Source organism: Jaculus jaculus, chromosome 9 (assembly GCF_020740685.1).
Source record: "Jaculus jaculus isolate mJacJac1 chromosome 9, mJacJac1.mat.Y.cur, whole genome shotgun sequence".
Lineage (NCBI taxonomy): Eukaryota > Metazoa > Chordata > Mammalia > Rodentia > Dipodidae > Jaculus > Jaculus jaculus.
The window spans coordinates 75,245,542-75,259,974 of record NC_059110.1 but is presented as its reverse complement, the minus strand read 5'-3'; the positions used below and the strand labels follow the sequence as shown (position 1 = coordinate 75,259,974).

Genomic DNA, 14,433 nt, shown 5'->3' with positions numbered 1-14,433 from the left:
TCAGCCTGAGCTAGAGTGAGACCCTACCTTGGAAAAAAAAAGTGACAAAATTAATCAACTCAAATTATATTGTTAAATGTTTAACTTGGTTTTCTTTGGACAAAGATAACATACTTCAAGCACAAACTTGTTCAGTTCTGTCATGAGAATTAGTGGTGTGAATTGAACACCAGTCCTGACAAACTCAGAGTGAAGAGAAGCACATTCTGTTCATCTAGGGACATTTTTAAAAGGCACACTGACACATAACTTAAAAAAATCAAATACATATTTCAATCATATAAATTCCATAATTGTATTTACTTGCTACAAAATGATTATAACCACAGTTGGTTAATGTAATTAAAATATCTTTATTACAGGAGTCAAGATATTTTACAACATTTTGTGCTTTATAAAGTATTGCTAATTTCCTCAGGGGAAAAACAAAAATAATTGTATATTATGGGAAGAAAGGAATTTTCATACTTTTGACACAAACATATGTCAACACCAGAGAAGGCACAAAACATCTAACAATCATCTTTAAATGTTCCTAAAACAAAAAATATGTTCACTTATATATATTTATATGGTAATTACTAATTTAATATTTTCACAAGTGCATAGAGAGCTACTTTATTATTATTTTCTTTTTAAATTTTATTCATTATTCATCTGAGAGGGAGAGGAGAGAGAGAGAGGCCTACAGAGAGAATGCGTATGGACATGCCAAGGCTTCCTGCCACTACAAAGGAACTCCAGACACATGTGCCACATGGTGCATCTGGCTTACATGGGTCCTGGGGAATCAAAGCTAGGTCGTTGTGCCATGCAGGCAAGCACATTAACCCGAGTCATCTCTCCAGCCCAAGAGATCTACTTTTACTTGGTCAAAGACCAGAGGTCAAGAAATATGCATACACATATATATTTACATACATACTAAATAAAATGAGATAGGCTCACATATGTAGAATGTCTCAGAAATTTCACTTATGCTAGTCTTAAACATTACTAGTATCCTGTATAAACAAACAGAACTGCCAGCCTTGACTAATGGAAGGAATCCTCTATATGTTAACAGAAAAATCTAAGTAGATGTGTTATGACTAGTTCATAAGAAAAATGTCTGTCTTTCAACCAGTCTCCGCTTGGGTGAATCTAAGGTAATTGTAATTTGTTCAGGCAATTTGGAATTTGGCGTTCCATTACACTGGCTACACAGGAATTTGAAGGGCTCTTTTTTTTTTTTTTTTTTCTGTGTGGAGGTAATAACTTTAGAAAAGTAAGTCTCATGTGACGAAAATAAGTTGTTTCATGTGGACTAATTAATAACTAACTTGCCTGTGGTCAGCTTTATTTTCCTGGCTCTTATTGAAAGTATTTATCTGCTGAGTGAGCATCCAGTTGGTCACTGGCTCTCACAAGCCATCAGACTGGTCATAGGGTACAATGTAACTCCATCTCCTCACAGGAAGTGATGTCTTATCGGTACATTATCAATGGGGAGAAAAATCTGCATCAAGAAAGGACAGAACATGGAGTATAATTAAAATGTCTTACACTCTTAATATGTCACGTGCTGTACGTCTTATGGTGGATAAGAAAATTGGACAGCTCAGTTCGTACTTTTTCTGTGATCAGTTTGTTTAGGTTCTATTCTGCCTTCATGCAGAACACTTTGTTTATATTGTAAATGTAGTGGTCAGTTGCTGAACGGTTCTTTTGAATTTTCCACTCTAGTTTTACACCTAAGGGGGTTGTAAATGTGGAGCTTACAATATGAAAACAGTAATCAGATTTCTGATTTAAGGCTGGGACCAGAAATTCTAGTCAGGGTTCTAGAGAAACCTCTAACCCTTTTGTACTCCCTTGGTATGTGGGCTGCTGGGAAGGAATGTATTAACATTTCTCACATACCCTTTGATGAAACGAAGCCTGATTTATGCATGTTTGGAGATGGTCTGCAATTAAGTATTTAAAATTTGAATATACTGGATCCCTCTAAGGGATGGGACTGTTACTATGTAATTTCTAATGAAATCATTGTTTAAAATAGCAGATTACATAAGTGCAATTACAGGAAATGTGGTTGAAAAATACTTTGAATTGATTCATATTCTTTTTAAAAAATTTTTTTGTTGTTATTTTATTTATTTTAGAGTGACAGACAGAGAGAGAGAGGCAGAGATAGAGAGAATGGGTGCGCCAGGGCTTCCAGCCACTGCAAACAAATTCCAGATGCGTGCGCCCCCTTGTGCATCTGGCTAATGTGGGTCCTAGGGAATCGAGCCTCGAACTGGGGTCCTTAGGCTTCACAGGCAAGCACTTAACCGCTAAGCCATCTCTCCAGCCCATGAATTGATTCGTATTCTTTTCTAAAATACATTTTATCAAGCACTTGTGGTAGAGGATGTCAATATGTCGAGGGCAAGCTAAGTTTAAACTAAGTCTAGGTTTGCTTAACATAGTTCTTAAATGTGTTGATATGCATTGTGACTCCAGAAGAGGGGTTCTTAGGTGCTATTTTTCCTCAAAATTAAACAATATATCATGATCACAAGCATTTAAGAAACATGAAAAATAAGTGCTCCAGTTTGGCACTTTCAGGTCATTAAATTCTAACTTTCTATACATACTCAAGACCCCAGAGAAATGACAGCCCTCCAATCTGAAACACAGCAGGGCTCCATGAACACACAGAACAAATGGAAATATTTGAATTGGTCCTCAATTTCTTCACTTATAAAATGGAAAATATGTAATTTTAAAGGATTAGAGTCAGAGAAAAGCACTCAATATTTTGTGATCAAGAACTTTTTTGTATGCTAGTGAAGTTGAAATAAAAAAAATGAAAGAGTGGGGAGGATATGTGGGATATTTGCTTATCCTGCTGAATTTCTTCTAAGGGGAATAATGTAGTTCATGTCTTTCTGCCTTACTTTTCCTCATCTGTAAAATGGAAACATATTTATCTGGAGCTGTAGGGAGGACTACAAATACAATAAGAAATGCTGGGATTAAGAAAATTTAGGTGCTATTTTTACTGCTTCACATTTGTACATAACAGAAAAGGAAAGGAGAGGTTTGTCTTACGTATTCTCAGTCTAGAGACGCACAGCCAGCGCTCACCTCAACTGTCCTCTCCCTCTCACTGGGTGCTCGCAGTTTGGTTTATTTATCTATTTTATTTTTATTTTTGTTTTTTTGAGTTGGATTATTTATTTTTAGTTTTGGTTTTTTGAGGTAGGGTCTCTTTATAGCCCAGGCTGACTGGAATTAACTATGTACTCTCAGGCAGACCTTGAAGTCAGTGATCCTCTTACCTCTGCCTCCTGGGATTAAAGATGTGTGCCACCATGCCTGGCCACAGTTCATTTTAAGACATTCTCTCCTCCACCGACTTCCACTGAAGTTAGAGCTTCTCTTCAGCACACATGCATATGTACACACACACTCCACTGGTGCTTCTTTTTCTGTGGCCAATAATGTACAAGTATGTTGACATTCCTGGCTGGTTTCTATCTGGGGTGTTTCTCGTCTAGATTTCCATCATTTTGTGCGTATTCACATGAGGGACAGTTAAATACACAGGAATTCTTGGCCTCTAGAATTGTGACAGAGTAGAAGGGCAAAGTAGAAATGGGAAACAGTGACATGCTGTAGAGGGTCCATGATAACAAAGAACCAGATGACAGCCCAAGGTGTCTGTGTAGCCAGTTTGTGAGTCCCTGCCAATATGGTGTCCTTTCATGGCTCTGCTGGCAGGTGAAAAACAATGATTTAGTTAAGCTAAAAACATGGCTCTGGGCTGAAGAGATGGCTTAGTGGTTAAGGGACTTGCCTACAAAGCCAAAGGACTCAGGTTTTATTCCCCAGGACCCACACAAGCCAGATATGCAAGGGGAGGGGTGCACGCATATGGAGTTTGCAGTGGCTCGAGGCCCTGGGGTACTCATGCACTCACTCACTCTCTCTCTCTCTCTTAAATAAATAAATAAAATATATATTTTAAAAACATGGCTCCTAGCCATATATATATATATATATATATATATATGTTTTTTTTGTTGTTGTTTTTGTTTTTGTTTTTGTTTTTCAGGGTAGGGTCTCATTCTGGCTCAGGCTGACCTGGAATTCACTATGTAGTCTCAGGGTGGCCTTGAACTCACGGCGATCCTCCTACCTCTGCCTCCCAAGTGCTGGGATTAAAGGCATGTGCCACCACGCCTGGCTAGCATAATATTTTGATTACATCCTGTGTCAATATTAATGCGCTTTCCCTCAAATCATGTGGCTATCTCTGTGAAATTCCTCACACAAGCCAGTGAGACATTAGCAAGCTGGAAAAGATTTTAAGGATTCTCTAATACTCCAACCTCAAACTCTGGGCTGCAGGTCAGACCCTAGCATCGTGTGTTGATGCAGTAAGTAAAGAAGGAATGAGAAAAGCATAATGAGCTTTACTACTGAGGGAAAGTTTCAGATTACTTTAGATAGATTAGTAAAATCTATTTGGGTTGAAGCTGACATGGCATGAAAAAACCGTACGTTTATGTTCATTTGTGACTTGCAATTACTTCTGACAATTCTAAAGACAAGCGTTAAATGATCAAGATATTTACATTAACTTGACTATTCAATGTTTTGTTTTTTTTTTTTTCATCCAAAGGCAAAAGTTAAATGTTAGAGTGTCTTTCATATGACTATCCCACAGAGAGGTTATCAGCCACTGAGTTAAAAGTTTTTCTTTAGAAGGTAATGTCTGGATGCATAGACTTGTCATGCGCTACCAATGAAGATAAGACCACTGCTATTCCTGGTGTTCATAACTCTGTCAACATTATGTGAAAATATTTCTCTCCCAATAATCATGCTAGAGACTCTTACACAAAGTGGGGTGTGTATTTTATGAAGTAACTCATAAGCACTAACCCAAAAGCCATTCTGGCACATTCTAATGAGTTGACTTCCACGTAGTGACCCTTAAGCAGAAGGTTACAGCCAGGAGGAGGTGGCTAGTCTCAGATTTGCAGTAGCTGGCTAGGACAGAATGAAACCTGTGACAACAGGCCCAAAGAGGGGAAAACCCATTATAAAAAGGCCATCACCAGCAGTTCAGGGTCTTCTCTCCATGAAGGAAACTGTTTCTACTCATGGTCTAATATCCTAATTTGAGAAATGGAAGACACACTAAGTTAATTTTAGTTTATACTCCATGTCTGTCTGCTGTCACGGGTCCTCATGCAAATGGTGCATGGAACAATGCAAATCCTATGCATCATTCCACACAGCCATCAAAACAGTGATGATGCAACCTTATTTTTAGAGTTAAAAATACCAGCAACTCGGGCCTAGAGGGATGGCTTAGGAGTTAAAGTGCTTGCCTGCAAACCCAAAGAATCCAGGTTCAGTTCCCCAGTACCCACATAAGCCAGATGCATAAAGGGGTGCAAGCATCTGGAATTCATTTGCAGTGGCTGACACCCTGGCATGCCCATTCTCTCTCTGCCTCTTTCTCTAAAAATAAATAAATAATAAAAATATATTTAAAAAACCTAGTAACTCTCTGATAAAGTTTTAAAAGTATTTTTATTAGGGCTGGAGAGATGGCTTAGCAGTTAAGGCCTTTGCCTGCAAAGCCAAAGGACCTAGCTTCAACACTCCAGGACCCACATAAGCCCGATGTACAAGGGGGCGCATGTGTCAAGTTCGTTTGCAGTGGCTGGAGGCCCTGAGAACTGATTATCTGCCTGTTTCTTTCTCCTCTCTCCCCTAAATAAATAAAGGCGTGCACTGGGCATGGTGCTTCACGCCTTAAAAAAACACATTTTTATTATTTTTTCGAGAGAAAAAGACAGGGAGAATTGGTACACCAGGGCCTCCAGTGGCTGCAAACAAACTCCGGATGAATGGGCCCCGTTGTGTATCTGGCTTTAAGTGGGTACTGGGGAATGGAACCCGGGTCATCAGGCTTTGTAGGCAAGCACCTTAACTGCTGAGTCAACTCTCCAGCCCCTGATAGTTTTAAAATCACCTTTGAACTTTCTTCAAAAGTAGCATCATTTATTTTAATTACAAAAAAAATCACTAAAGGCAGGGGGGAAGTAATATCCCTTGCAATTTTAGTTAATGTTTTAGAGAAAAGATAAAGATTGAATTTTCATTAAGTACTAGGGTGGTACATATTACAAAAGATTTTTTTTAACTCATAAAGGAACTATCTGGGACCATATTCCTGAACTTATTTCTGCTTATTCTCCTAAGTCTCTAGTTTTGCCTTAATTGTGCCTCAGGACCCATGACATAGATTTAAACAGACCAATCTAAAAAGATACAGGAATCTTACAATGTCCAATCCAATCATTTCTCTATAAAGTACCAGAAATTCAACCTTTTTGTAACAGCAGTTGATTTTGTCCAGTTCACCAACATAAGTAATCCAGTGTGGCACATGCCTTCAATAAAATAAATGCCCAAATATTATTTTTAAAAACCCAACAGCAAATCTGTCTATATCCCCACCAAGGCCAAACCCGTAGTACCTTACCCATTTATGTGTCCTCAGAGCCAAAATGAAATAGTACTCAACTCTCAAATTTCCTGTCAACTCACAAAAATACTTCTGGATGAAAATTCACTGGTTAATCTTGGTGCTATCTTAATGGCAAAATGCTACTAGAGTACTTATACCAATCATACTTATACCCAGATAATGCACATGCTAACAGGGTTCTTTTTACTCTTCTTAAAAAATTATTTATGGCGCTATGGCCTAAATTTGGGGCCTTGTTCATGCTAAGCCACATACTTCCCCACTGATGACCATTTCTTTAAAAACCTTGTGAGCAACACTAAAACCTCACTATTTACAGTGCTTACTCTAAAGGAATTCTGTTTGCAATTTAGAAAGGTCCCCGTAAGGCTTCCTGTTTGTCTGTTTATCCATTTTGAAGACTCTGAATAGAAGCAACAGCCCAAAGACGGATATCCACAACACGTGTCTCCATGCACTTCACCTCTGAAGGGCAGAACAGGCTTCCTTTGGTATCTTACACATACATTTAAAGTATTACCTGAGAATCAGAAATTATCACCTACTTCATAAAATACTGCTTTTAAAAGGCGTACTTAACAGCAGAATATTTTAAAATCAAAGGATAACACCGAATGTCAACATACATGCCTTCTAAGAAACCTGGTATGGGGAAGGGATAAACTAAACTGTACCAAAGTGCAGTTTCTATTTCTTCTTCAAATTGCTGATTGACATTTAAGTACACATATCCCGTGTCAAATGCATTAAATGCTTGGCTTTGTCCTAACTCAAACATTAAACTGATTATCAATTCTTAGTCTCTACAGACCAAGGTGTACTGGATTTAAAAATAACACGCTATTTCAGGTAACCCTATCAACTCTTAACGAAAAGACAGGCCATCTTTTGAAGAAGTGCTCTGAAATGATGCAGTTAATCACGGCTTTCCCTTTTCTGGGCGACGATACACCAGTTGCCATGATCATTGCCCGCGCTCAGGATGCGGAGCTGGGACACGTGCTCCCGCAGCAGGTCGCAGAGCTCCCCTTCTCGGAACACGTGGTAGTAGCGCATGAAGGCTCCGGAATCCGCCCCGCCGGGCTCCTGCTCTTCAGCGGACTCGGCGTCATCTGGGCGGCGCGCGGCGGAGTCAGCCTCAGGAGCCCTCCTCAGTGCTGCGGCGGCGGAAGGGTCCCCAACGCCCGAGTCGCCGGCCCCCGCACAGCCCTCACGGGGACCGCGCCCCCCCTCCCCGCCGGCGTGCTTCGAAGCGCCTCGTGCGCCCAACCAGCCCGGCCGTTTCGGAGCAGACCTTTCTATCAACATTTCCTCATCTGAGCTTGGTTCTTTGGGTGGCAACAACTCTCGGGGGTCCCAGGGGGGACTGGAGTATCCGGAAGGCTGGATTGACACAGTGCTCTCAGCCCAGCCGTCTGGATTTTTCGCTGGTTTCACTCTCTCAATTTGCTTCCTCAGTGTTGACTCATCCAAAGACCTGGAGAAAAACCAGGAGCGGAAAGACTTCCCTAATGTGTTATAGAATCCATTCTCTCCTTCCTTCGAACTCGCTCCACAACAGGCTCTAGTGACGGGTTCCGCGTCCACGCTGAGGGACCGCCTGGGGTCACCGCGGGGCTGGCAGCACGCGGAGCATGCGCACTGGGAGCAAGGCGGCCGCCCCGCGCGGCCGGCGCGTGCGCGTGCGCGTCCACTCCGCGGCCGCCTCCGCGCCTCGCAGGAGCCCGCGCCCGACAGCGGCTGGGAGCACAGTGCTCTGTTCCACGGGACAAGCACATCCTGCTTCTCAAAGCGGCGGTTCTTTTGTTCCATTGCCCACACGTAAATCATCAGCTGGCCTCCCGGAGCCAAGACCCTGGCCATTTCTTTTATTGCTTGGATTCTTCTTTGTTTTGTGGAAAAATGATGTATGACTGAAAAAGAAAAAAAAAGTAGGCTTGGCGTGTATACGTACACATAAACACACAAGCTGATGTTCTTCTGTTGCCACGCAACAACCATAACGCAAACCTCATTTCTTTCCTTTTCTTTCTTTTTTTCGAAGTAGGGTCTCACTCTGGCCCAAGCTGACCTGGAATTAACTGTGGAGTTTCAGAGTGGCCTCGAACTCATGGCGATCCTCCTCCCTTTGCCTCCCAAGTGCTGGGATTAAAGGCGTGCGCCAACACGCCGGGGCTCGTAAACCTCATTTCTTATGTGGGAGAAACGGCATGGCTTTGGCTTTCAGAGAAAGACAATTTTTGCCATGAATTCTTGAACTTACTGGACACCTGTTCTTGTATAAGCACCATGGATTTTTAAGATTTTTCAACTGTAATAAGGACCCCAGGATAAATAATCCTCAAGGCATTTTCCAGCTCCAAAACCCCATGAATTTTGTTAACCAGAAGGATGATAAGTGTAAATGACTATAATCTGAAAGGGCTTCTAAGTAAGGTAAGCGTCCTCTGGCAAATTCTATGAAATAGTTCATTGTTTTGATGAATAACGGGCATTTCCATAGAAACAAAGGATTAGCAGCACCATGAATCACTAGTGCTAATAAAATTAATAAAGCAAATAGAATAGAGAATAATGTTAGATATTTTCTGGCTAGATATTACAAAGCACAAGTCCATATGATTATTACCATTTTAAAAATGTTAATAATTGTATGTTAAAAATCAATTTATAGACATATTTTTATTCATTTTATTTTAATTTTTAGTTTTTCGAGGTAGAGTCTTCCTCTAGCCCAGGCTGACCTGGAATTCACTATGTAGTCTCAGGCTGGCCTTGAACTCACAGAGATCCTCCTACCATTGCCTCTCAAGTGCTGGGATTAAAGGAGTGTACCACCACACCTGGTTCACCTTTTTACTTTCAATTCCTATAAAGTCAAAATAAGACTCAAAGATTTTCTTTTTCTTTTCTTTTCTTGTTTTCTTTCTTTCTTTTTTTTTTTTTTTTTGATTTTTCGAGGTAGGTTCTCAGTGTAGTCCAAGCTGGCCTGGAATTCACTATGTCATCTCAGGGTGGCCTCGAACTCATGGTGATCCTCCTACCTCTGCCTCTAGAGTGCTGGGATTAAAGGCATGTGCCACCACACCCAGCTACACTCACTTAAATTAAAAAAAATATTTTAGGACTGGAGAGATGGCTTAGCGGTTAAGCGCTTGCCTGTGAAGCCTAAGGACCCCAGTTCGAGGCTCGGTTCCCCAGGTCCCACGTTAGCCAGATGCACAAGGGGGCGCACATGTCTGGAGTTCGTTTGCAGAGGCTGGAAGCCCTGGCGCGCCCATTCTCTCTCTCCCTCTATCTGTCTTTCTCTCTGTGTCTGTCGCTCTCAAATAAATAAATAAATTAATTAATTAAAAAAATATATTTTAGTTTTGTGCAAGGAGAGAGGGGGGAGGGAGGGAGGGGGAGAGAAAGAAAGAAAGAAAGAAAGAAAGAAAGAAAGAAGGAAAGAAGGAAAGAAAGAAAGAAACAGTGCACCAGGGCCTCTAGCCACTGCAAACGAACTCCAGATGCATGAGCCAGTCTGTATATCTGGATACTGGGGAATCAGCCAGGGTTGACAATCTTTGCAGGCAAGTGTTTTAACTACTGAGCCATCTCTCCAGCCCTTAAATTTTTAAAAATATTTGTATTTATTTGAGAGTGAGTGATGGGGTAAGGGAGAGGGATAAGGAGAGTATGTATGGGCCCACAAGGGCCTCTTGTTGCTGCAAACAAACTCCAGATGCATGTGCCACTTTGTGTATCTGGCTTTATATAGATACTAAGGGTGACAGACTTTGCAAATAAGCACCTTTAATCACTGAGCCATCTCCCTAGTCCTTCCTTCACTTTTCTTTTTACTTTTTATATTTTTCTTTTATTAGTTATGTGCATACTCAGTGTGTAAACAGCCATGTTGGCACCATCATTAGCCTCCTTCCTGTCCTCCCCCTCTGAAGGCACCCTCCTTGTTGGGGACTGTGGGTCTGTGGGTCATGCACTGTGGGGGTAGCCATCAGTTATGGCTCTAGTTCTTTAAGAAGAATAACCAACCTAAAAATTTTCCACAGACCACTGCACAGTGTTGCTTAGGTCAGAAAGAATCCTTTGTTAGCCTTGTGTTCACCCACATCCAAGCCTCTTGCTCCAGTGTGGTGGTATAGGAGGTGGGAACTTGGGATGTCACTAGGTTCAGATGAGGTCATGTGGGCAGGTCCCTATGGTCAGATCACTGTCCCTATTTATAAAAAGAAACTAGAGAGCTTGCTCTGTCTCCTGTTCTCTACCATGTGAGGACCCAGCAAGAAGATAGGGACAGTAGCCATCTGCCAGCCAGGAAGTGAGTCCTCAAAAGAGCCTGGCTCTGCTGCTACACCAATGCTGGACTTTGAGGCTCTAGAACTGTAAGAATTAAAAGTCTGTTGTTTAAGACACGAGTCTGTGATATTTTGTTAAAGCAGTCTAAGTAGAATAGTATTTACAACTACAATAGACTTAACAGTTTCTTTTTAAAAAATATTTTTATTAGCTGGGCATGGTGGCACACGCCTTTAATCCCAGCACTTGGGAGGCAGAGGTAAGAGGATCACCATGAGTTCAAGGCCACCCTGAGACTACAGAGTGAATTACAGGTTAGTCTGAGCTAGAGTGAAACCCTACCTGGAAAAAAAAGAAAATAAAGAAAAAAAAATATTGGGCTGGAGAGATGGCTTAGTGGTGAAGGCACTTGCCTGCAAAGCCAAAGAACCTCAGTTCGATTCCCCAGTATCCACGTAAGCCAGATGCACAAGGTGGCACTTGCATCTGGAGTTTGTTTGCTGTGGCTGAAAGCCCTGGCATGCCCATTTTCTCTCTCTCTGCCTCTTTCCTTCTCTCAAATAAAATTAAAATATTTTAAAAATGTTTTTATTTATTAGAGAGAGAGAGAGAGAGAGAGAGAATATGAGAATATGGTCGTGGAAGGGCCTCCTATCAATGAACTCAACACATGTACCACTTTGTGCATCTGACTTTTTAAGTGGTTACTGGGGAATTTAACATGGACTATGAGGCTTTACAAGTAAGTGCCTTTAACCACTGAGCCATATTTCCAGCCTGACCTAATACTTCCAAGTGCCAAGAAGTAAGACAGCATAGGGCAGTTTCTAGCGGTAACCATCTCTTACTGGTCCTGACCATTTCAAAGGTTATAGCTTCCAGGCCTACATCCCCTCAAATGCAATGACAGATTTCCCATCTAAGGTTGAATCTATCAATCTCTCATCCAGTTCCAAAAAGAGTACATACTGTGGTTAGAACATAGATGTGGTAACTTTAGGAGACATTACTGCCTGGGACCCAAGGCTAGATGGGAAGCAAGACTAGCCCCCTGCTGCTGGGAAACCCAAGGAAACCTGGGTTATGGTCTTGGGTCTAACCTAGTGCCTTCCAGACGCCCTGTGCCTCTGTCTCAGCTGCCTCAAAGAACCAGCCTGCTCCCCATTCCTTTATCAAGTACTGTTTTGTTTTCATCATGAAGAGTAGTCAGCTTATGTAAGGTCACGTTGCTCTGATCAAGTTTGTTGTATTAAAAGGTTAATTTTAAAAGTGTACTGAATTAGCCAGGTGTGGTGGCGCATGCCTTTAATCCCAGCATAGGCAGAGGTAGGAGGACTGCTGTGAGTTTGAGGCCACCCTGAGACTACATAGTGAATTCCAGGTCAGCCTGGGCCAGAGAGAGACCCTACCTTGAAAACTGGTCCCCCCAAAAAGTGTACTGAATTATTAAAAATTTACTTTGCAAAAGATTTTCTTATAGCTAAAGACCTTATCACAGGATTTTTCTAAATATAGTTTCCTAGTATATTTATGTATAACTACCATAAAATTGGTTAAGAGTATATGAACTAGGTAAAATGAGCTAAGGCTCAAGTATCTGTGTTCATTTTAGTCATGGGCTGTTCATTGTCATTTTGTTTGTTTTGGTATTGTGTTCACTTGGCACACTGTTGGAAAAATGTTAGGAAACAAATCCCTAGACTCATCAACAACTCCTGGATTTAGTAGCAGAATTACATTATAAAAATCCTATAGTCTGGGCCCAGGTAGGGGTCATCTTTTCCAAAAACTTAAGTCCTACTGAGTGGCATATTTGTCCAAGCTACCTTCAGCACATTAGCTTTAGAATTTTCTGCTAATAAAGGACACTATCATGGCCTGAAAAGGTAACAAGATGTCGAAAAATCCATTTCATGTTGGAAGATTCTGGCTTCATTTCAACATAACACAGTACAATTTTCAATGAATAAGATTCCTCTCATGCTTTTCTTGAACATAAGTAAAAGAAATGAGAATGAGTCATCAAAAAGAAGAAAATAACTGTTTGAAGGATTAAATAGCTAAAACAATCATATGTACCATAAATACACTGGAAAGGAGTAAAGTAACCTGAGCCATTGAAGTACTTTTTTTTTTTCTTAAATAGGTGAAATGAATTGCACAGAGCTCTCTGCACAGAATTAATGCAGAGTCATGAGAGAGGCCTGCACCATGTAAGTGATTTTCATGGCAAAGTGTGAACATGTGGCCTGGCTGCCTTACCTCCTATAGAGATGATAGCATCGAAGCCCTGGTCCCTAAAGGGGAGATTAAGGTTGTCACATACCATGACTTCACACCCTCTATTCCGGGCAATCTCTACCAGTGGTCCACAGTAGTCACAGCCCAGGGTATGTACCTGGCTGTTCACCTTAAGATACTTTCCAGTTCCACAACCTGTAAGAGAAAAACTTGTTATCTTTAATGGAAAGTGCAAATTGATTTGTCTTATAACAGTTAATATATAAACCTAACATTAAATTACTGAGATAGTATGTATGTGTGAAGGTATTCACTTAAACAAGAGACTGATCCTTCAGAGTGCTTACATACTTTATAGAGAAGAGAGCCAGAGAACAGAGAAAAGAAATAATATGTATTGAATATTTAGTGAGGTAAAGCTCACAGTGCTTAGCACATTAGCACAACCCAAACATGCCAGTGGTGTGCCCCTGGGAATGACAGTTCCAGCATGCTGGCACCAGGGGCTGACAGTGTCAGTCAGTCTTTTACATTCCTACATGTACTGCGTACTGTATGTATATAAGTTTGGCATCTATTCTTCTTGTGTCTTTCCAAAGGTTCTTACCATGTGCTGACTGTGTGAAAAACTACTACAAGCACTTTTCAATAGCTAGAAACAAAACAATTTATATAAAAAACCCATAGCCAGAAAAATCTGAATATGGATGAAAAAAAGAGTTTAATATCTTTTCATCCAACCTAATGTTAGTGCTAGGTTGTAAAAGGTCTCTATGGACCCTGTCTACAACTCTAAGAACTGGAAAAAAAAAGGAAATTTAATATTTTATTTATTGGAGACTATATACACACACACACACACACACACACACACACACACATATATATGGAGAGAGAGAGAGAGAGAGAGAGAGAGAGAAAGGAGGCATATAGAATGTGCATGCCAGGGCCTCTAGCTACTGCAAAGGAATTCCACATGCATGTGCCACTTTGTGCATCTGGCTTTTGTGGGTCCTGGAATATTAAATCTGGGTGTTTTGGTTTAGCAGGCAAGCACTTTAACTGCTAAGCCATTTCTCCAGCCCAAGGCCGTTTTGACATTGATTTTTCAGTGGCAGAGACCCAAACGCATAGTGCAGAGGTTTCAGTCAATCAAATCTTGCTGATATGATAAAAAGTAACATTGAGTGACAACATCATGAAACCCCCCTTCTACAATTTAGCACCTGGTATTTATATTCCCTTTTGAGACTGGGTCTCACTATGTTGCCTAGACTGATCTTTAACTCCTGGGCTCAAGTGACATTCGCATTTCAGCTTTCCCAATAGTCATGACTATAGCCATGTGCTATGGC

At 41.0% G+C, this 14,433-nt stretch overlaps 1 protein-coding gene across 2 annotated transcripts in view; it reads right to left on the bottom strand.

The window, feature by feature from the left end:
• Positions 1–6,335: 6,335 nt before the first annotated feature.
• The window catches only part of Trmt9b (tRNA methyltransferase 9B (putative)), a 53,928-nt gene continuing 45,830 nt past the window's right edge, over positions 6,336–14,433 (bottom strand). For both annotated transcript variants that reach the window (XM_045158616.1, XM_004666877.2), the window contains 2 exons: positions 13,100–13,273; positions 6,336–8,451 (listed from right to left, as the gene is read on the bottom strand). In XM_045158616.1, the coding sequence (XP_045014551.1) occupies positions 7,454–8,451; positions 13,100–13,273 (1,172 nt within the window). In that variant the 3' untranslated portion in view covers positions 6,336–7,453. The remainder of the gene's footprint in view (positions 8,452–13,099; positions 13,274–14,433) is intronic.